The sequence below is a fragment of the Perca fluviatilis genome, chromosome 2 (genome assembly GCF_010015445.1).
Source record: "Perca fluviatilis chromosome 2, GENO_Pfluv_1.0, whole genome shotgun sequence".
NCBI classification, from domain to species: Eukaryota; Metazoa; Chordata; class Actinopteri; order Perciformes; family Percidae; genus Perca; species Perca fluviatilis.
Window position 1 is genome coordinate 15622139 of NC_053113.1, and position 23115 is coordinate 15645253.

A 23115-nucleotide genomic window follows, 5' to 3' on the forward strand; every position below is an offset into this window, starting at 1 on the left:
TGACCACTGTTTGGCTTTCCTCCGTGAAATGGATTTCAGCGGACCTCCGTTACGCGTTACGCATCATCCGGCAGATCTTGGCAGACCTCTGCTGCTCTGCTCAGCTGGGAGCTTTGTGAGCTGCGGCCACGGAGGAAAGCCACACACCGTTCAATCTGCACACACTGCCCACACTGCCATGACACAGAGCTGGATTTAGATCAGCAAAATATCTCTTTAAGAGGGGTTGACTACAACTTTGTCAGCTATACAATCAGAGAAGGCAAAATAGACCAAAGTTCATACAAACACTCAGATTTTTACATTTTACTTTTGTATCAGCTACAGTGGTCTCAGTTCACTAAATCACAAGCTATAATAAATGCATCTGATACCAATCGCCACCAAACACGAAATCCTCATTACAAAAACTCGTTAAGGTGAAGCAATGAGTGAGATCTAATGTATGACTGAAGTATGAAGTATGAAGTATGATTTGGGTAAATGTGTTGCTTTGTATATTATTGTACTGACAATGTGGAAGTATTAATGTAATGTTGAACGTCTTGTGTTTTTTTTGCGGACCCAAGGAAGAATAGTTGGTAGGCTACTGCAGTAACAACTAATGAGGATCCTAAATAAAATAAAATTTAAATAAAATATTTTCCAGTTTGACTGTCAGATAGATTTTGGGCTTGATATTTTTAGCTTGACCTTTCCTTGCCATTATAATAATGGAAAGTACATGTTTACTCTCATTCAGACTGAGATACAGGCAGCGAGCCACACCTTGTCATTCAGGCTTTGATTTACACTGATATTTCAGTGCAGGAAAATCGTTCTAGTTGTAGCTTTCGGTGAGGGCAGCAGGCAGCATTCAATAGGAGTGGGTAGAGAGGTTAAAGGGTTAATGATTTATCCTCACTGGAGAGATGTGAGGCATTCATCACCAGGAACAAAAAGCCTGAAGCACTGTTTGAGCTGTGGATGTTAATGCTGCTGGTAGAGACAGACAGCAATACAACCTGTGCTAAAATAAATGCCTTGCTGTAACACCTCAGACAGAGGCTTTAACCAAGGATTTCCGAACAAAGGGTAATGAATGCTTGGACCTTTTAAAAAAATGTGTTTTATAATAAATCTGATTGGATATTGTGCAAATGTCAAAACATGCATAGGTGTGTGTGTGTGTGTGTGTGTGTGTGTGTGTGTGTGTGTGTGTGTGTGTGTGTGTGTGTGTGTATATGTATGTATGTATGTATGTATGTATATATATATATGTATATATGTATGTATATATATATATATATATATATATATATATATATATATATATATATATAGAGAGAGAGAGAGAGAGAGAGAGAGGTGAGATATAGTCATGTTAAGTGTTTTTATTGTATATTGTAGGGATATTATAAAGGCATTATAGCAATACATTACCTGATGAGGCAGGCAATGTTCAATATAAAATACCTAACACTCAATTATACTAATTGGAAATCTAATGAGATATAATTTTAATCCATGCAAAAATTTAGGAATATTAGAATCAGAGGATATTACTGTAACGTTAGTCATTATAAGGAAATAATAGCGAAATACTGAACATTTCAGAAACAGAGATGTTAAGGGTACAAAAACGGAAAGCTGCTTTAGCTAGGTCCATTTATTAAGCATCAGTTTGGTAAACTTGCGTTTTTCAACTGAATAGAATTCAGTCTAACACAGTAGACTGAAATACGCCCGCGCAAAACAAGCTAGCTAAGTATTAATGCAACACTTCCAAGAATCCCGTCATGATTTTGAAGTGAATAATTACATAAAACAATACAGTAGGCTACACATACACAGGTAAACGTAAAGCCCCGTGCCGCCAAAGAGCGCCTACCTCGCGTTTAACGTTCCATAACAATTTCTCTTTGTAGTCTTCCTCCGTGGAGCCCTCCATCTCTGTCCGTCTGTCCGTCCGCGGTGTGCACGACACAGGTCTGTCTCCCTGACACTGTCCGTCCGCTCTCCCCAGCCCTTCAGACACAGCTTTCCTTTTTATTCCTCGTTTCCTTCTCCCTTCGCTCAGCTGGACTCTGACGCAGCCGAGCAGCTTCACGGCGACGTCAGTGGGTCCGCCTTCCTCAACGTACTGATCAATGGAGGAGGAAAAAAAAATAATAATAATAAATAAAAAAAATCACTGGAGCTCCCAGAGGCTCACAGCATCCAGCCCCGCCCCAACCTGCAGCCTTTCAGCATCCAACACACCAACCTGTAGAGCCCTCAAGTATTTTTAGCATCTTCTTTTCCCCCTTGGCAGCTATGAAAGGTGTGAAATGTTAATGGCGTAAAGTGGTTGTTGGGTTTGTCACTGTTTGTTGCTTGTAAATAATTCCCTCACTTCAAGTTAGCGACAGCTATCTGCTCCTCCATGCAAAGAAACATGCAATGCATTAATGAGCTCATTAAAATGCAGCTTATTTAATGACTTCATTTCAAAGCCTGGCACAACAGCACACACAAACACACACACACACCATTCTGAGTGCTGATGCCTTGGCCTGACGTCACAGCAACGTGATAAAGAACGGCCTCCTCTGCTGTCATTAAACCTCCTGCTTGTGCCTCCATGTGGGCTGATGGTGCACCTGCAACCATTAGAAGCCATGTCATCTGAAAAGCTTCCACTAACAACTCTGCATTACGCCTTGTGTTTCTGTCCCATGTTAAAAGGGCAAGAAAACAGGGTTTTCAATCAGCTTCTCACTATGAACACATCATTTTCTGCCAAAGTTTGAACACTTTTTGTTATTTCACGAGTTTTTTGTTATGCACCGTTTTGTCTGAGCTCTTCTTCACACTGGTTTGAAGGGCTCCAAAATGTAATGACAGGTGAGGGGGGAGTTTGCTCATGTTGCCAGAACACTGTTAGTCAAATGTTAGTCTCTCATTGCCAGACCTTCCTCCACAGCGCTGCGGAGGGGGGTCTGGCGAGTCCACACAGTATTCCTGGATGGGAGAAAAACTTGCTCTGGTTTATTGGCATTTCTTTAAACCAATCACAATCGTTTTGGGCAAAATAGCCTCTGGAAGGAACCTGTTTTGGTGGAATATGTGTACATTCAAAAGGTTGTTTTAGTCGTGCAACAGAAACCTCAGATTGGACAGATAGTCTAGCTAGCTGTCTGGATTTACCCTGCAGAGATCTGAGGAGCAGTCAACCATAGTCCTCATAAATCCACCGGAGTTAAGAATGCCAACACAAAGAGCGGAAAGTAACGGATATCCGACCGTAATGAAAGACATCTGGCGGAATTTCCGGCGACACCTTAACAATCCCGAAAGTGGAAGGTTCTTGGATATAGACTAGCCAAATGTTAACAAACCACACCAACATAGTTCTGATGAAGCAGTAAGTCTGTGACTGGTAAACTCTCAACGGAAGAGTGAGGAGCAGCCACAGTGAGCTGTAAGAGAAAGAGCTGCAGGCGACAGGCTGCACCCCTCCAACTCCCCAGCAAGGTAACCAACTGGTGTGGAAAGCTACTTGCTTGGTGTGTAGCATGAAGTCAAATTGCTCATTGCATGATGGAAAAAGGCAGATTATTGCTTTTTTTATATTAAAACTATGTCAGTTGGTCTGACTGCTCTGTAAACACATACACATATACTCTTCTGTTGATTTCTGAAAAAGTAGCTGCCCAGCATCTGTCTCCAGAATTCTGGCACCTGTAAATTGAACCATGTTTGCAGTTACCACCTTTAACCAAGAGTGTCACGGTCAGCAAATCAACCAGGACTGAAATCTTAAGGATTACAATTACGACATGGACCAATCGTCCATGTTACCGGTTCTTTGAAGTGAGCAATAGCCAGGCTATTTAACTGTACATTCAACTGTAGATTTTATTAATTGATTTTAATTAATTGAATTTCATAATTATACCTGCCTACTAAAAACATAACAAAGACAACAAGTAGTTGAATAACAATAACTTTTATCTTCACAGCTGGAAAAAGGCATTATGGTAAACTGCAATAAAAATATGTTAAGGCACACTAATTCTGGAAAAAACTAAAACAGATTCATCTTTGGAAAACAACAGGCTGTTGTAAATGTGTATATTAAAAATACAATCTATAAATATTAAAACATGCTCTCCTGCTGATTCAGAGTGTAAGTGCTATGATTGGTACAATATTTCTACTAAGAAATAGTGCATATCTGTGATTTTCCTCCACTACTAAGCTACATTTAGTAAAAAAAAAAGAAAAAGAAAAAAACTACAGTTCTCTAGTTTTTTTTTTTTTAAAGTAGTTGCTCACAATCCTCTGGTAATAATTCATAAATTATGATGGACAGAGCAGACAACACTGCAACTATCTAGAGTAAAAAGTCAGATGCAATTACAATCAAGGCCACAGTTTGGACTTCTTTTAGTGGTAAAGAAGATAATAAAACTATTCAAAAGAGAAACGTATTAACAGATTTCATGTTTGAATGTTCATCATCAACGTGAAAAGCTGAAATCTGTCCAGCGGTCTGTGGTTTGAGTCTCATTGTCCCAGTGGCCGGTCGTCGTACGTGCTGTACCTCTTGATGTGGATTCGACGGACACGCTCGCGAAGCTCAGCTCCTCCGGGCCCCTCCTCTTCCTCACTGTGAGATCCGCAGTTGCTGTAGCTCCGACGCGTGGCCTCCAGCAAGGAGTTGTCAGGCAGCGGCATTGTCTCGTAAAGCAAGGTGTTCAGAGTCTCCTCATAGATGCGAGCTTCAGGAAACTCCACCTGTGGTGGGAAGAGACAGACACCAACTATTTCTATACAGTGAATACTACAGTATTTAATATACATGAAGAGTTCCAGGTCCAGTTCCAGGCTTCATGCATGCCTGCAGGCCAAGCAAAAGTAACTGGTGGCACAAAAGAATTGCAGTGCAAGTGCTAGTGGACATAAATAAGACAGAAAAGCCAAATTCACATTGTCTGTTAGCATTGATTTGGTACAAATGACTGCACACAACCAAGGATCCCGCTTACGAAAGAGACATTGAGGCTCTTTTCGGTTGCTAAGAGTAATTTTTGTGCCTCCGGTGTAGGCCTGCACGATTCGGGGAAAAATATGAATCATGATTTTTTTAGCTTAGAAATGACGAAATCACGATTCTCTGTCACGATTTTTTTCTCACAAAGTGTAATGTCTATTGCACGCATGAACCATGACAAAACAAAACAAATTGGCCGTACCAAACAGATTTATTTTTTTGGCACCTATAGACCATTGCGCATCACCACTGTAAACATAGAGGCTTCAATGAATAAAGAAAATAAAGTACATACTGGCCATTTAAGTACAGTAGGCTACCAAAAATAGTGACATATAACACATTGAACTAAATATGGCCCTGATAGAGGCTCTATCTGAACTCCTTGAACATGTCTTTACATAATTAAAACATGTCAATCAACATGCTGCAGCTACAGCTTCAGTCTCTAGAGAAATGGAGTTTGTCAATTGCCAATTTAAGTACAGTATTAAAAACAGAATGGTTTCTTAGCGCACTCTTTAACTGCTTGCCTTTTATAGAATTAACATTCAACTGGCCATTCAAGTCACTGAAAAAAAAATCAAAAAAAAAAAAAATCGAAGTCATTTAAAAATTAAATCGCTAACAGGGGTGAATTGAGAACGCGATTTTATAACGATTTATCGTGCAGGTCTACTCCGGCATGCAATTTGTCTGTAAGTGTTATAAGTGGACACATCTTGGTACTTACCACACAGCTTACCATCTCCCCCTGACAGGGGATGAAATGTAACACTACTGATTCTGCAGTTATTTCTTTCCATTAAAATATAGTGTTTATTGCTAAGTGATCTACTTAGTCATGTACGCGTTTATGTAGATGTTAAACACATATCAAAAGATGATGTGGTCCCGGTATGTTGCCCCTACCACTTTTAGATTCTTGGCATCAATCTTCATGTTTGACAACTTTAATTTCAGGAACTGTCCTATTAGCTGCACTATTGACTGCAGTAACAGCTGCAATCAGTCTCTTTCTTTTTTGAATTCTGCTGCTGTTCTCTACAAGAACAATATGTGTATACATATATGTATGGTTAATTGTGGGATTGTAGTACATGGGATATGAGGCTCCTCCATGTGAGCACATTTTCAAGTTGATTGCCATCCAGAAAAGAAAAATGTTTGTGCAGTTCTATAACTCCAATTCATTTTTTGGCATATGCCATTTTTCGTATGCGCATGTAAACCTTTGGTGTAGTATCAAGAAGTCCTGCCCTCAATTACGTGGAGCCATAAATACTTTTTTTTTCTCCTTTTAATTTTCAAACAGCAGTTGTGACATAGAAAGTCGGGATCCAGACAGAAAAAACAGCCCTGCGTTAAACAGCACACACAGGGAGCTGTGTTGCTGACACAGTAAAATGGAAGTCCAGGAAGTCCAGTTGGAGTAACAGATTTATGCTTTTAAAAGGCTTATCAGACGGCAAAACATTGCACAATGGGTTAATAAAGGATTTTATAGCTCCTTGCAAGTCAAGTCGCATTGCGTTGCAACAAAAGTTGAGTCTTATTCAACTTTTTCGCCAGATTATTACACTGAGTTGTTCTGCAGGAGTATCTGCCGGGCACACAAGCCAGACTCGTTTTTTTTCCATGCAGAGCACTAGTCGGTCTGAACAAGGCCTAACTCATCCTCACCTTGGTCTGCTTCTTCTCGGTGGCGTAGACGATGGAGGTGCAGCAGACCTCTGCCAGCTTGCGACCCTGACCGTAAAAGGACCAGCAGCAGATCTCGTCTCCGATCACGTCTTTGATAAAGAGGACGCGGCCGTTGAAGCTGAGAGACAGCCTGTCGAACAACTCAATGTTCTTCAACAGGTTGTCGTCCGAGTTACTGTCGAGACAAAAGCAAACTGATGAAGGAGAAGGAGTGCTTCATCATTTACTTCGCTCTGTGTCCTGTGGCTCATTAGATTTTATTAGCAGGAAAAACAAATGAAACAAATCAGTGATCCTGGTAATGATGGAAGCAGTGGGAGCTCTGGAAGAGGGCTTTCCTACCTGGTGTAAGAGTACTTGTTATTGCTTCTGTTGTACACCAGCTTCACCACAGGCTAACAGAGGGGAAAAAAAAATATATATATATATATATCTGGATTTTATTGCTTTAATATCAAAATGTACCAACTGTTAAATCACTTCGAGTAGGCATCACCTATTTGGCATTGCCTTGACAAGACAAGAGAGCAGAACATTTATGTTTGAATGAATATTTAAGTCCATTCACATGAAATAATATGAATGTTTTCTTCAGCTTTGAAGAGCTGCTAAATCAGATTAAAGGATATGGCTTTATCTGTTAATTATCAACAGCGAATCCCATGAAGAGACCAATCACAAGAGCAATTTGCTCGTTTTTCTGACACTGGGGCAGGACCAAACTTGGGGAGGTTGTTAAAAAAGCTTCACTAATTCCAGATTCATAATAATGATCAGAACTGCAGCACGGTCTGATTTACCTTGGTAGAGGACTGGATGAGCCTCTCCTCTTCCTTACTGGAGGTGACCACAGGTATAACACACAGGGGTTGCTCTTTACTGTCCTGTCAATCACAAACCAACATACACTGGGAGTTAGAGGCATCGTGGGTAGTTATTGTGTCTTTGATACTCAGTGTCTTTAGGCCAGGTATAACATTTTGAAATGGGTAAAAGTAACATTTAAAATGAGACCATAAACTTATTTAGAACATGGCCAAATGTTACTAACAAACAGTGATGTGTGATACCACTTAATTACTATTCGATTCGATACCAAGTAATACCCAGGCTGGTATTGCCGATACCAATACTTTTTACGTATTTTATTTGTAGTGTGATGTGACAACTAGTTCAAAGTAAAAAAGTAGGTTGTAGGCTTACCAATTCAAAATTATAGCTGCATAATGACAAGACAATAAACTACTCTCATATTATTTAAAGTGATGGTTCGGAGTAATTCACCCTAGGGTCCTTTGCACCATGACCTCGAGCCAAACACCCCCCCCAGAAGCTTTTTTCACCTGGGTCTAACATTGGGCGAGTTAGCGTAGAGTAGCGTTAGCCGCTGAATAGCTTAGCGCGGGGCTAATTGACCCACGTTTGTATCTCTTAAATGACTCCACTAATAATGCCCGAAATGATACCAAAGGTCTACACTAGTATATATAGGTTATGCACTCATAAAACGATGGATTGGAAAGTTTGTAAGTACACCAGAAGTTTATGTAAATAACACTTGCCTGCTGGCTTCTGCTCTCTGCTGTTGTTGCTGCTGCTGTGAGACGAGTGCTTAGGGACGTCTACAAATTACAACACCGAAAAAATATTTGTTAATTTAACTTATTTTTTAAAGTAAGTGCTGTAATATAACTAGCAGGAGACAAGTAATAATTGAGGTAAGTTTGGAGACATTACCTTATTTAATCATTAATCTTTTAATTAATCATCTCTTTTCGGTGTAGTAATTTATAGACGGCCCTAAGCACTCGTCTAACTGCAGGTAGCAGCAGCAGCAACAGAGAGCTGAAGAGAGCAGGCAAGTGTTCATAAACTTCTGGTGTACTTACAAACTTTCCAATCCATCGTTTTATGAGCGCATAACCTATATATACACTAGTGTAGACCTTTGGTATCATTTCGGGCATTATTAGTGGGGTCATTTAAGAGACACAAACGTGGGTCCATTAGCCCCGCGCTAAGCTACTCAGCGGCTAACGCTACTCTACGCTAACTCGCCCAGTGTTAGACCCAGGTGAAAAAAGCTTCTGGGGGGGTGTTTGGCTCTAGGTCATGGTGCAAAGGACCCTAGGGTAAATTACTCCGAACCATCACTTTAATTATAAAGAAAATCTCAGAGACTTGTACAGTAAAACAGGTTGAAAATAACACACAAATAAAAAAAATTTACTCTTAACCTTGTCACAAAATATTCCATATCCACGTTTTGCTGTTCTGTACAACACATGTAAATCAGGCACCCATGAAAACCGTTAACTCAAAATTGTTTTCACAAAACATTCATGTTTACAAAAAAATAAAATAAAAATAGGCTCCTCTGGCCAGCTCCGTCACAGAGCCGCAGTGCACACACAACTGACCGGCGGAAGAAGAAGTAGTTCCTTCCCCTAACCGGATATAATTAGACTTTTCTGGTGACAACAAGTTACTTATGATAACATAAACACTCACTCCAAATTACTGAGTTTAAATATTGATCTTTTTATATGAGAATCGATACTAGAGCAGGAGACGTTGGGATTGTAAATATCGGTACTTTAGTATCGATCCGCACATCACTACTAACAAACAAGAGCATTAATGAGGTAGGTTTACACCAGTCAAATACGCAGAGAAACGAGGCAGAGTAGCATGTATTGTAACACCCATTGGTATGGCTTGGTTCACCAATCTACCTTATGCCTTTGCAAGAAAGGTAGGCATTTCATTTTGAGACAGAAACTGTAAAACGTAGCATGCATAGGCTGTTGTCCTGTTCAGTGAACAATGAAACAGCAATCTCATACTTTACTAACATAAGCTTGCATTCGTTTGCTGATGAATTCGTTTGATAGCTGATGTTAGCAATGAAATGGTACCAAAATAACGAAAACGTGAAACTATTATTACGCTGGAAGGAACACTCACGGACAAAGTCGTACTTCTTGGAATAAGTTAAAACACGATCGGAATGGGAGGGGCTAGAAAGTAATATTCAGTTGGTTGTCATATACAATTTCACCGCTAGATGGGAGAAATTCTCACACAATGTAGCTTTAAGTTAGTAAATTACACGTATGGTCATATTAGACTACCTATTGATTCTGGTTGCATTTTACAGTGTTTATTGCAACAGAAGTTTTTGCGTAGACAGACAATCTAGTAATTCTGTCCACTTAATAGTGAAAAATAGTGAAAAATCTCTTAGTGTATGCACCTCTAATTCACAACATACATCCATAGAAGGTTATATGCTTTTACAATCCCACATTTTATGCAGCCTTCCCAGCAGCATCCAGTGGTGAGAGAAGAATACCTAAGAATAAGAATATAGAATACCCAATTTCTATACCTAAGGAGTAAATCTCATCAGTGTCAGTGAGCCAATAAGCATGCAGCATGCTTCTACCAAGATCTAATGTTTGTGATTGGCTGTCTAACGTTACACGTCGTAGAGACGCGCAGGAAAAACTCTACTCAGACAGGACTCACGTAGTAGGAGCTGAAAAATAAATAAAAAGATTTGTGCCGTAATGTGCGATGTTGTAATTTCCTTTTGTTTTATAAATTTGGTATTAAAAAAAGTGTTGTTGTTCTTTTAGCACAAGACATGTATAACATGGTAGGAGGTGTTAGTAGTGTGTTGATACAGTCTGTGCTACACAAGAATATTGGAAACACCCTTGGCTCTGCATGCTGCTTACATAGAGTATGCAATGGACCTCAGGAGGCAGGTTGTGTGCCGTTCATTCATAAACTACTGGACCTGATGATGATGATGAATGAATGACAGTCGGTGAGCTTAGAACTCAATGACTTGCTGCCTTGAAGTCTGTTCCCCTGGAAACCAAAGGATGTGTAAACCTTGGAAGCCCAGCAGACATTCTAGTGAACATCTGTCAGTATGATCCATAGGCACGGACACTCTTGTCTTCCACAGACGGTGCAGCAAACTAGCCTAAAGACATAAATATACACTTTTGTCCACAGCAAATCAAATCTGTGCACCTGAAAAGGCTCTGTTGTGTAGCTTAATAGAACTCAGCGTGCACAGTTATGGTCCAAAACTGAGAACCATAAACTTTAACTGAAGGAATTTGTTGATATTGCGAAAGGAAGTAAAGCAGCAAGTAGGGGTGAACAACATCGATAAAATCCTCTACCAGGGTATTTGGTATTGTATATCCTGATACCTTTTATATATTGTGATAAGGTACTTTAAAAAAATTAAATAAACTAACTAATTATTTCATTTAATTAACAGGACAGCTAGGTGAGAAAGGGGAGAGAGAGGTGGAAGACATGCAGGAAATCGTCACAGGTCGGATTGGAACCCTGGACCTCTGCGTCGAGGCATAATCCTCTAAGTATATGTGTGCCTGCTCTACCCACTGAGCCAAGCTATAGTGCGTAGTTTCTGCCGCCCCCATGAGGAATTCTAAATGATGACAACAACACTGTTAGCGCATCCACATGATACAAGCCTTCGCGCCCCCCACCCCTCCTCGATGCAGTTGCTAGTAGCCAAGGAGGACACAGAGGATTTAAAAAAAAACAAAAACACGATGGACTCTTCAGAAGAGGTCATTATCTTCACTCGAGTTTCTTCGCGGGAAAGTCACCGGACGCCACAATCTTCTGAACATAGCCGTACTGAGAAATACAGACGCGGTTGAGTGGAGCTGATGGTCTTAATTAGCTTTGTAGCAATGGCTTGAATGTAACGGACGTTCATTTATATCAAAAAGTTATGCACTAAAGCTTTAAATCTTGAGTTAAGTTCCTGGGACTATTCCCATTGCAGTCTAAACAGCGTTCTGTAAAATATTAAAGGTCAATTTATAGACTTCATTTGAAATTAGTTGAGTTAATTTCACCACTTTTTTTATTAACATTTGAGCCATTATCAATAATCGTTCAATTTGATCCTGAGCACTTTGTAAAGTCTGTTTTAACATTAGCACCATATGAATGAATGATTGATCATCCTTCTGACATTTAATAAGCATAGTGATTGAGAATTTAAAGCAATGATGGTTTGCAGAAACGTGATGAATTAGTGCTACGGATACTAAAAATAGCCCCAGCTGTGCGTGACAGGTCTAATGAGTGGTGGAGTATCGACGTGCAAATGGATGTTTAAGGCCGTTTCTCCATTTATGGCGAACAGTGGGAGCGGAAATGAGGCTCATGCACGTGCACCCATTTCCAGAATGACTGAGATTTATGAAACAGAATCAGCGGACGTGCAGCTTTACAAATCTGATTAAAAAAAATAATGCGTACGCATATTTCTGTCTTTGTGGGTACACACAGCTTTAGTCATGAATCTACACAGAGTTTAATGCATCTGGCCCCAGATGTTAAGACAGACAAGAATACCAAAAAAATAAACGTTAAAATAATAAATGTTATAAATAATTGTAAACACAGTACTGTAGGTAATTTAACTTGAAATTTTACATTGAGTATCCAGAGATGCTCACTGAATAGGCTCAGTGCATTTTGTATAATGTTGAGGAAAAAAAAGAGCAACCAGAACTCTTCTGCTGATACACAAACTTTACAGAGGCTTGATAACAATACATTCTCATTCTCTGTACTTCAAATATCAGTCAGTGTGGGTGTGACTGACCTGCAGGGTGTTTTGACAAAGCTCCACTAGGCCCTGGACAAGGTAATATTTTGCCTCAGCCATCAGCTCCTGGACAGCCTGACGCCCTTTGGGTAAGGTGACTGTGCCGTCACGTAGGTAGCCCAGGATGCTGCCAAAGTGTTTCCCACTACGGTCAATCAGGATCCAACCTGCACAGAAACAACAGACCATGTTGAGAATATGTACATCTAAGCCACAGGTGCACAATACTGTGACACAAACTTTTTTCTGGTGTTCTTTCAGAAGAATTAGTTCAATAATTCTTGGCTAGACCAGTTGTGATCATGATGAGCAACAAGTGTGGTTTACAATAGCGGTCAAAATATTTGTGATCCATTTTCCCAAAATATGCCACGAATATGTCAGTGAAGTCATGTTTTACGTAAAAGCATACATACAAATAAGCTGTTAGAGGTTGCGTTGAATTTTAACCGGCAACGTCATGAAAATAGCACATTAAAATGGCAATACTAGCTTTTCATCGATGTGTTGTGGAACGGTAACAGCAAAGAATAGATTTTTTTTCCACTGTGGACAACACCTTGATCTGCAGTTCAGAGATGGCTTACCTTCTTTATCAGTGAACACTTCCTTCTTTCCACTGAACATAGCTTTCAGCATGGAGTTCTGCTTGGTCAACACTTGCAGTGTGGTGTAAAACAGGGTCCCGCCAACGTTGATGCGGACATACTTGTTGCCGAGGCCCACCGCTCCTCGATAACTGCAGGTCTTGGTCTTGGGATAGGTCAGAGGAGGGACTGAGGAGGTTGAGTGAGACTGGGTGTGATGCTGGGGCAGGCAGCTGTCCCCGGACATGTCCCTTTGGAGGAAGATGACCACCCTGCAGACGGAGGTCCTATGGTCCCCCGCCGTGGTGACAGCTACTGATGAGGCCGCCACAACCTCTCACTGCTCCAGATCATACCTGGCAAAACACAGAGCCCTTAACTGGAGCCAAATATTCTCTATGAAGCTACCCAGGAAAAGACAATGCTGACAAAGAGAGTTAAAGCAGGACACCCAGTGGCTGAAGGCATGTATCACAATACAGAGATAACACGGTTATATTTTCCTCAGTTCCCCTTCCCATTAAATGGAATGTGACTCAGCAGGAAACTAGAGGAGTAGGGAGAGGGGCACATATCAACAAAAATCAACTACATTTACAATAGCAGGCAGCTCACTTACCTTCAAGTTCAAGTTCCACTTTATTTAGCCTTAGAAAAGGAAATTTAGCATGCAGCAGAATGTCTAATATACAAAATACATAGAGGAAAGCACCCCCAGATGCCAACAACATTGTAAACACAACACAGGACACACATCAACGGAGACACTCGTTCCCTCAAAAACCAATCACAGAATCCAATTGGACATCACACAAGTAAATCTGTCATGTTGACCATAGACAGGGATATCTTGAAATTAACTATAATTAGTAGCTGATATTCAATCTCTTTCAGATATTGTTAGTGGTCCCCCTTAGTGGAGCTAGCTCAGTTTAACAGGATACTGTTAAGTGTGACGCGTTATGCACCACATTAAAAGCTTGGATGGTTTATTAATCGAGGTATAGCAGTTATAGTGAATGAACATTGTGGATTTAAATTCAAATACCTTCCTGCTTACGTTAACTGGTTAAAGTTATTTGCTAGCTTGTGTTAAACTCCAACAGTTACTAAATCTAACACGTACGCCAAAGTCTCCACAGATCCAGCCTATCATGGCTAAGTTACACACACACACACACACACACACACACACACACACACACACACACACACACACACACACACACACACACACACACACACACACACACACACACACACACACACACACAAAATCAGGAAGTGAACTTAATGTTACTTGGCAAACAGCTAGCTTAGTTAACAAACTATTAGGCTAGTTTAAAAACTATACTTAAAAAATAAAATGACAAGAAAATTTTCTTCAGCAAATGTTGCATTCTGCATAAAGTGGGCACCACCTCCAGTTCAAATCCATGATGCGGGTGAGAACAAATGCTGAATGTCTGTATACATTATAATTCTGGAAAATTGAGAACTACTATTGACACTAAAAGCAATCACTCAATCATGCCAATGATGTGATATTATACAATAAAAACAAAAACCAGACAGTACAGTTGATTGTTAATTAACTTATTCTACTGGGAAAATTTCACATCCACATTAAGCTAAGTTCTCTAGGTCTCCGCTGGCATTTGAACCTTTCAGAATTGAATTCAAGAAATGGTTTAAGTCTATCCAAATTGTAAATAAGAAAATTGTTCATACAGTTGATATGCTATATGATTTTTTCTGCCTTTCAGTTAAGTTTTATGTATTTTTACCTCAGTTGTTTTTATTCATTTCGTTATTATTTTTTCTTGATTTTGTACTGCATTACGCATGTATCACCAAATTGACAGTGAAGACAGGGCTGTCTTTTTATCTTTAAAGTATGATGACTGTTTTATAATTTATGTTTTTGTCACGTTGTATGTTAGTTTACACAACAAAGTCAATTGAAAAAAAAGAGAACTAATGTTAATGTGTCTTCGGTGTGGCAAATTATGCTAGTCAACCGGTGGTCTTATTATACATCCATGTAGCTAGTCAACAGAAAGCAGAGGGTTAGCTCGGCTGTCCTATTTGGTCGTGAGGAGAAATGTTATAGACTCAACTCCCTTCAAAAATGTGCCCGTTGTAATACTTAGCTATTTGTTCGTCGGCAAAGCAAAGGCCCTAACATTGTATTACGCTACTTTAGTAATGTACATGAAAAACAGGTAACGTTATAGTCTTCTTGTCAATGCTTTATTGGAACAAAATATTGTAGCGTTAACGTTGATGCTATATTCGCTTTGCGTCACTCCGCTACTTCCTACGTGGGTGTGTTTTGCTAATGTTAGCTAATGTTGAACAGGGTGGGCAAACTTCCAATGCGATTGCGGGACAACCAGACAAACTAGCCAATCCTAAAAGTTAAAAAATGTATTGAAATCTGGGTTACTTTTTTAATTGAACCCACACCGAATTAGTTATAACGTAAAATGGCATTCGGGAAAGGTTTCAAATTCTCCAGATGTGTAACGTTATGTTCTAGCTACTAAAAGTGCCAGATTTTTCAATGGAGTGCGTGACGTTATGTCCCCAGCTAACGACACCCAGCAGTGAACAACACGTAACGAGGCATCAGTTTATGAACGTTTACTTACCGACCTCTCAGTGCTGTCCTTACGTGTTGTTAGATAACCGCACACCGTCTGGCTAATTAGCTAAACAGGCCTTTATCGTCGTGAGACGAACATTCACAACAGTAACAAAATTTGAGTTGTTAAAAAAAACTGTAAAGTTAAACTCTCTTCTCTTCTTTCTTCTTCTTCGAAAGAGTTTACGGCAGGCTGTGCGTTGTGGTATATAACGCTGCCCTCCACAGTCAGTAACATGCATTTCGAGCAACAGTCTATGAGCCGTTTTTATTCTGACCTATCCAAGACCATGATAGTATTTCCATCCCCTGCATTTACTGGAGTTATGGTCTATTTATGTAGATTACATTCATATTTAATGTTGACATGGATTACTTTATAAAAACAATACTTAAAAAATGACTAAATACTAGACTATTCTTTAAATCTCATAGTTTTTATTTAGAAAGTCACCCATGTTTTATTTATTATCTCTAATTTTGATTTGTTATCTCATAATCCAATTATTTTCCTAGCCAAAACTGGCTTCCCTGGCTCTTGGGCACAACAAATACCTCAAATGCACAACACAGAAAAACAAGTGGGACTCACCTTATAAATCATACGAACTACCAAGGACAGTAGATTTCTTTTTAAAGAAAACCATAAAGCAACACATAGGCCTATGTGTACATTCTTGCAAGGTCTGACACATAATGTATGAATTAATTAGTTAACTAGGAAAAGAAGTTCTCTCTCATGCTTTAGTTAATTGAGTCCATACAGACTGAACATGTCAGCAGCTCGAATATTAAACAACATTTGACTTAATCAGTTTTATACAGTCGTTATAGTGCCTTCAGCAGTGGCACTGTCTGTTTCCCAAACCTTTTCACGTCAAGGACCCCTACAAATTATACCATGGACCCCCATTTCATAAGATTTCATCCCAGGGACCCCTATCTCATAAGATTTCTGCTTTTAGATGTTTATTACAGAAAGTGTATGAAATCCATGACCAAAATGGTCATTCATTTTGTCATTGGATTACTTATGGATGTAATTATACTGAAAATAAATTATTCCCCTTTTTGCTGAGGACCCTGTGGACCTCTGTGGGTCCCGGACCCCACTTTGAAAACCACGGGTCTGCATTACGGTAAGACATCTCATTCTGTTTTACTTTCAAAGCATGGGTGAGAAAGCACAGGCCAAGTAATGTTAGCGTTCTTAAGGGTTAAAAATTGTATAGGGCTAACATCAGAATCAGAATCAGAAATACTTTAATAATCCCAGGGGGAAATTATTATTGTTACAAACTCCAGATATACAAACAACATATCCAGACAACATATATATTAAAAACAAATTTACAGTAGTAATATATAAAAGATCAAATGTACAGTATCAATGTGCAAATGATTGTGATTTTCTGGGTAAGAGAAGTCTTCTGCTGAAGGTGCTCCTCTGCTGGGCCAGTGTGTCGTAGAGAGGGTGTGAGACATTATATTAGGTCAGGGATCTTCAACAAGGGGTCCGGGACCCCCAGGGGGTCCTCACAGTCACTCCAGGGGGGCCTCCAAATTATTGTTAATTTTTGAAAGTTTTTTCAAAAATTAAAGTCTTAACATGATTCCAACATATTATTAGCAAATCTCCACAGATACAGTTCATCCCAAAGGATTGACTGTTTCACATTTGTTTCACATTTTGCAAAAAAAGGTATCTATAAATGCTTTAGGCTGCCCTAAAAGTTATTGTAGGACCAGATTAATATGCAACTTCATTTTATACAATATATGTAGTAGGGGGTCCCTGATCCGTCTCTCTTTCAGTTAAGGGGTCCTTGGCTTAAAAAACGTTGAAGAGGACCCCTGTATTAGGTCATAAAGCATGGAGGATATACAGGCCTACGGCAGGTTAGGGTGTGTGTGTGTGTGTGTGTGTGCGCGCGTATGGGGAGGTAATAGGGTATTTATTTGTTTGAAATATGTTTATTTATTTATTTATTCTAAAGAGAATTAGATACTCTACTGTGTGATCCACCCTTTCGGAGCAGAAGGTGGCGGTAATGCACCACTGAGCTGGATGCCAACCGCCGTAAAACACACGAAGAAGGTTTTTGGTTTCCTTGGCAGCGGGAGGAGGAGCTTGCTGCCTTGGGTTTGTTTGCTTGCTGTGCCACATCGCACAACGGTGATAGCGGTTTAAACAGGTACACTTTATTGTTTTCTGTCCCAAACATTGTATGATACGGTTTAATACAACGTTATCTAAGGAACTTAATTCGTCTTAACGAGGATAGTGTGTGTGTTAGTCCAATTAGCTTTTGTGAGCAGGCTTAACGTTAGCTAACGTTAAGTAGCTAGCTAGCTAACTGAGTTAATTTAGCCAATGTAACTTAATTTTAGGTTAGATATTTCCACAGGGGAAACCGTTATAGCTATTTCCACATTTTGAAAGAGACTAAACTCATTTAATATTTTACATAATGCATGCAAAAAAAGCGCCGTCTCGTCCTACCATATGGTGATCTTTCATTGAAGGGTCATAGTTCAACCAAATGTTTGTTTTGCATCAACAAGAAGATCCAGAAACTGTCAGCAAGATATTATCACTGTGCGATAGTCTGATGGCAAGCCACTTGTCAGCATTATGTTATCAAGCTATAAAGCCTGTTGAATTCAGTGTAAATATACTGTACACTGCAGTTCAAAAGTTTGGAATCACCTGCCACAGAAGCTAGGTTGGGTACAATCAGCTGACTGAGACTACAACTCTATCTTTTTGAATAGTCTTTCATGCTTTTAGGTTGTAGAAAGACATCTTTCCAAAAAAAAATGGTATGAAGGTTTTTTTTTTTTTAGTAATAGTTTGTACATGGAGAACGAAACGCTGTACAACGGTTAAACCAGACCGACAATTGAGAGGCTAGAAGAGACGAAGATACCTCTGAGCAACAGTTAAGTAAGAATTAAGGCTGCACGATATGAGGAAAATGTGCGATAACGTTGTTTAATATCGCCACAACGAGATTAATTGCGTTTAAAAAAAACGATAAAGTGTACTCAGTTGTAATGCATTTCTACTGCTTCCAGTATTCTGCTAAGATACAACAAATTGCTTGTTGTATTCAAAACAAATGAAAGGAAATCATTCCCAACATTCTTTATTGAACAAATTGAACAGTGAATTGGATAATAAAGGCACCACTAAAAAATGACAGTTACATTTTAAAGTGCAGTTTTCTGCTGATATTTTCGTCCAACTAACACAAAAAAATCTCTGAAGAGTCTTTCGCGATACGTTGCTGCCTTTAGCGATGTGTGTATTGCGCTAGTTGATATCGCGATGACGATAAAAAAAAAAAAACGGTATATTGTGCAGCTCTAGTAAGAATAGAATAAATAACATTGGTAGAAGAAACTGGAAGCTTAGCATTACAATGTGTGCACATTTAAATAGAAACATGTTCTGGTTTCAGTGTCAAGTGCACAAGAATGCAGCCTATAACAAGCTGGAACTAACAGGTGTGTTGCTTTAGCAAAGCTCTTCTTCAGACTTCCTAATAGAAATCTAAGGTTAGTCTAGGCTTAGCACTATTGGAACTGGATCAGGGAATATCAGCTGAACATACTATAGACTGACGAATCACAATTTAAACGTATTGAAGCTAACCACGGAGTAGTCTGCAGAGAGCCCAAAGAAAAACAGCTTCCCAAAATATTCAGAGCCCATTTGCACCATTGTGGTTCACTAATGATCAAGGGTCACTTGCGCTTTTCTGGACTGGAAAACAAAATTGAAGGGTATTTTGGGAAAAAAATTGTTCCAACAGTATATTCTGCCCTGTTATACAACACTGTGGGGACATTGACTGAATTTTAATCATTCCATTCTTCTTTTTGGGGTCAAAACTATTTCAAATGTATATAAAACATTTAGTCTCTGAGTTATACAGATTTATGTCTGTTAAAATAGCTATTATTGGGCGCCCGGATAGCTCAGCCCGGGTTCGACTCCGACCTGCGGCCCTTTGCTGCATGTCATTCCCCTTCTCTCTCCCCTTTCATGTCTTCAGCTGTCCTGTCAAAAAGACTGTCTAAAAATTCCTTATTATTTAAGGAAAGAAGAAAAACGACTGTTTCTTGTTAAAGAGGGCTTCTCACTGGATAGCCAATATTTCAATTGTGTTTGCTTTTTCTGTTGTCTTGTTCTCCATCCCTCATTCTTCATGTCTCCTTTGGGACAGGCCCCGTGGCCATGGCTAAAGACCCGTTAGCCGAGGCAGGCTTTTATTTTGATGAACTCAACAAGCTACGGGTACTGGAGCCTGATGTCAGCCAGAAAACCTCAGAGCTCAAGGAAGAGTGTAAAGAATTTGTGGACAGTAAGCACTGAATATTTTGTCAAGTTCATTAAGCTGATCTACGGTTCCCCCACCAACATCAACAGATCCTACAGGATGTACAAATGTGTTGTCCTTTGCAGAAATTGGCCAGTTCCAGAAGATAGTGGGAGGTCTAATTGAGCTGGTGGATGAATTGGCGAAAGAAGCGGAGACAGAAAAGATGAAGGTAAGCTTAGCATTTAAAGCTGCTACTGCAGAAGATGTTGTAGTCCTCATATGTAGTATGTATGAACTTTTGATTGATCGTGAAAGCAACACCTTATTATTAATAATACTGTGTTCTTCTCCTTGAGGCAATTGGAGCCAGAAACCTGCTGAAGTCCGTGGCAAAGCAAAGAGAGGCTCAACAGCAGCAGCTTCAGGCTCTCATAGCCGAGAAGAAGATGCAACTTGAGAGGTAACCAGTGCGTGGGTGGACACCAATACCTAAACACAGTGCTGGTTTGGGCGGGATAGGTCATGGTTTCCTATATATTTTAGTCTGTATGGATGGCATTTTATGTGCTGGATTGTTCAGGTGCTGCCAGAAAGTTACCTTCCGCTTTCTTTGTGCTGGCATTTTAAACTCCAGGGGATTTTTGAGGACTATGATTAACTGTTCCTCAGATCTCTGCAGGGTAAATCCAGACAGCTAGCTAGACTATCTGTCCAGTCTGAGTTTTCAGTTGCATGACTGAAACAACCTTTGAACGTTCACACGTTCCACCAAAACAAGTTCCTTCCCGAGGCTATTTTGCAGAGGCACCGTCATTGAGTCCAGCGCTTAGCGCCGGCCAAGACAATAGACCTTTTTTCACGGCAGACATGTTGACATGTCATAGTAGGAGAAGCACAGGTGTATTCAAAACCATTAATGATGGCTGCATTCCACTTAGGAGAGGCCCTGGTATTGTGCATACTGACTCACTGAAATAGCTTACTGGGACACTTGATGGAACTGAGCCATCGTTAAGGTTATTGGTTTCAGCTGTGCTTTTCCTACTATGACAAGTCAACATGTCTGCTGTGAAAAAGGTCCATAGTGATTTGTTTTAAAGAAATGCCAATAAACCAGAGCACGTTTTTCTCCCATCCGGCGATATTTTTTTTTCTCCCCCCTTTGGCCACGCCAAGACCCGCCCTTCAATAGCTACTATTGGCTAGGCATCCATGCTTATGTAAGGTAACGTAACCTGATTTGTTCAGGTCCTATCCCCTGACCAATCGGCTATCCTAACCTTAACCACTCAAGGTAAAATGCCTAACCCCAACCAATCGACCACTATGGCCACGCCAAGTGGGTCTATAGTGGCCATAGTGGGATTCGTAATTTTGCATCCCGTTATGCTGTGTGAACTAGCCAGACCTTCCGCCGCAGAGCTGTGGAGGAAGGTCTGGCAATGCTGGACTAACCTATTTTAATTCAGCACAACAACAACAAAAAAGAAAAAAAAGAAAAAAAGAGTACATTTCTCTTATACCTGGATAAGTTTAAAGCTGTCTAAAGGTCAATTAAAAGAAGAAAAAAAAACACATCAGCAGTCACATCAGTGTTTACTGTATCATGATATCTACTGTACTTGGCATTTCTAACAGTTCATGTGTCATGTGATGGACTGTTATTTTTGCCTTATTGCATTTATTGGTGAACATTTAGGTTTCTGTTATGTTTCCTTCTTTCAGATATCGTATTGAGTATGAAGCCTTGTCCAAGGTGGAGTCAGAGCAGAACGAGTTTATCGACCAGTTTATTCTGCAGAAGTGAGGATGTGACTGAGACAGCAAAAAAAAAAAAACTACGACATCTGTACGACCATTTCCAGAGTGCCTGTCCTGTTTTCTCTGAGCGAGGCCCACTTCAGAGAAATACTTTGCTGCAACTGTTTTCCCCGAAGCAATCCCAAAGCTACAACATCATCCTTAAAAAATATCCACCTCCTTTCTCCATCTTATTTCTGACGTGTGTGTGGGTGTGGGTGTGTGGGTGTGGCAACCGACAGCTGTTTACTGTAGTTGTTTTCCACCCTGGTCAGCAGGTGGGATGATTGAAGAGTGCTGGACGCGTGTATATTTGGAACATTAAGTCCTGTTCACACCAAATGTCTCAACATCAATATCTCAGACCAACCTCAAAGCAGATGGAGCTATTTATACAAGTAAATATTATTTATACTATTTATACTGGAAAAAAATGACTCTGTATATCTAGTTTTATTACGTTTTGTATCAATTTAAATACTGCATGTGCATGCATCTGTATATACATTTATAAGATAGAAGTTGATCCTGATTTGATCATCTGTGTTGGTATGTTTGCTTATATTTCATTCTTCTGGTACAACCAGTCAGTGGGCATAGCACATGAGGAATAGACGGTCCTTTTTCTTCTTTCTGTATGTAATGTGTGTCATTTTCTTTAATGTATTAATTAAGATGACAAATGGTTATACTTGAATAAATCCTGTATTGTATTGCACAATAAAATGGGTCATCATTTTTTGCCATCAAGATGTTAGAGAGGTGGATGAGATGTTTAACATTGTGCGATTATGTTCTGTTTCAATACAATTATTTGATATTCATATATTTTGACACCGTTGGGTGGTCCTCGTTAGGGTTGCAAAACTGGGAATTTTCAAAGTTGGAAACTTTCCATGGGAATATATGGGAATAAACTGGAATTAATGGGAATAAACTAATTTATATAACTTTATAATACTGTTAGTCTATAACAGGGAACTTAAATGTAGTTGAAAAAAAACCCATCTCACAGCATAATCTTGGTTAAAACAACCTGATTTAATGCAACTTCAGTTGAATGTCCTCCCTATATTTGTCAATGACACGCATGCAGTAATCAGCATAGGCTACTACATACATTTTTTTTGGGGGGGGAGGACTACATAACCCATTGCTATTAACCTATGTGTGTTAATTGTATAGCCCACATGTTTATATTTATGTTTGTATAAGATGGAGTTTGTATGAATTACCCAACATGTCCAGTTAATTCTCATAAATTCCTATTTATTCCCATAATTTCCATTAATTCCCACGAAATTTTCCATGGAAAGTTTATGAAAATTTACCAGAAAATGTCCTCCCCTTTGCAA

The 23115-nt window shown here is 39.6% G+C and overlaps 3 protein-coding genes across 5 annotated transcripts in view; 1 reads left to right on the forward strand and 2 right to left on the reverse strand.

Annotated features, from left to right (window-relative positions):
- sgsm2 (small G protein signaling modulator 2) overlaps window positions 1–2122 on the reverse strand; it is an 85608-nt gene extending 83486 nt beyond the window's left edge. For all 3 annotated transcript variants that reach the window (XM_039777802.1, XM_039777788.1, XM_039777786.1), the window contains exon 1: window positions 1871–2122. In XM_039777802.1, the coding sequence (XP_039633736.1) occupies window positions 1871–1930 (60 nt within the window). In that variant the 5' untranslated portion in view covers window positions 1931–2122. The remainder of the gene's footprint in view (window positions 1–1870) is intronic.
- Window positions 2123–3951: 1829 nt separating this feature from the next.
- tnfaip1 (tumor necrosis factor, alpha-induced protein 1 (endothelial)) lies at window positions 3952–15818 on the reverse strand. Its single transcript, XM_039777815.1, has 7 exons — window positions 15640–15818; window positions 12986–13341; window positions 12396–12565; window positions 7522–7605; window positions 7064–7116; window positions 6701–6896; window positions 3952–4761 (listed from the first exon to the last, which is right to left on the reverse strand). The coding sequence occupies exons 2-7, from the start codon at window positions 13230–13232 to the stop codon at window positions 4531–4533; spliced, it is 981 nt and encodes a 326-aa protein (XP_039633749.1). The 5' UTR covers window positions 13233–13341; window positions 15640–15818; the 3' UTR covers window positions 3952–4530.
- Window positions 15819–17702: 1884 nt separating this feature from the next.
- On the forward strand, window positions 17703–22486 carry ift20 (intraflagellar transport 20 homolog (Chlamydomonas)). Its single transcript, XM_039792258.1, has 5 exons — window positions 17703–17827; window positions 19865–20002; window positions 20104–20189; window positions 20317–20420; window positions 21686–22486. Exons 2-5 carry the CDS (start codon window positions 19876–19878, stop codon window positions 21765–21767), a joined length of 399 nt encoding a protein of 132 aa, XP_039648192.1. The 5' UTR covers window positions 17703–17827; window positions 19865–19875; the 3' UTR covers window positions 21768–22486.
- Window positions 22487–23115: the final 629 nt, after the last annotated feature.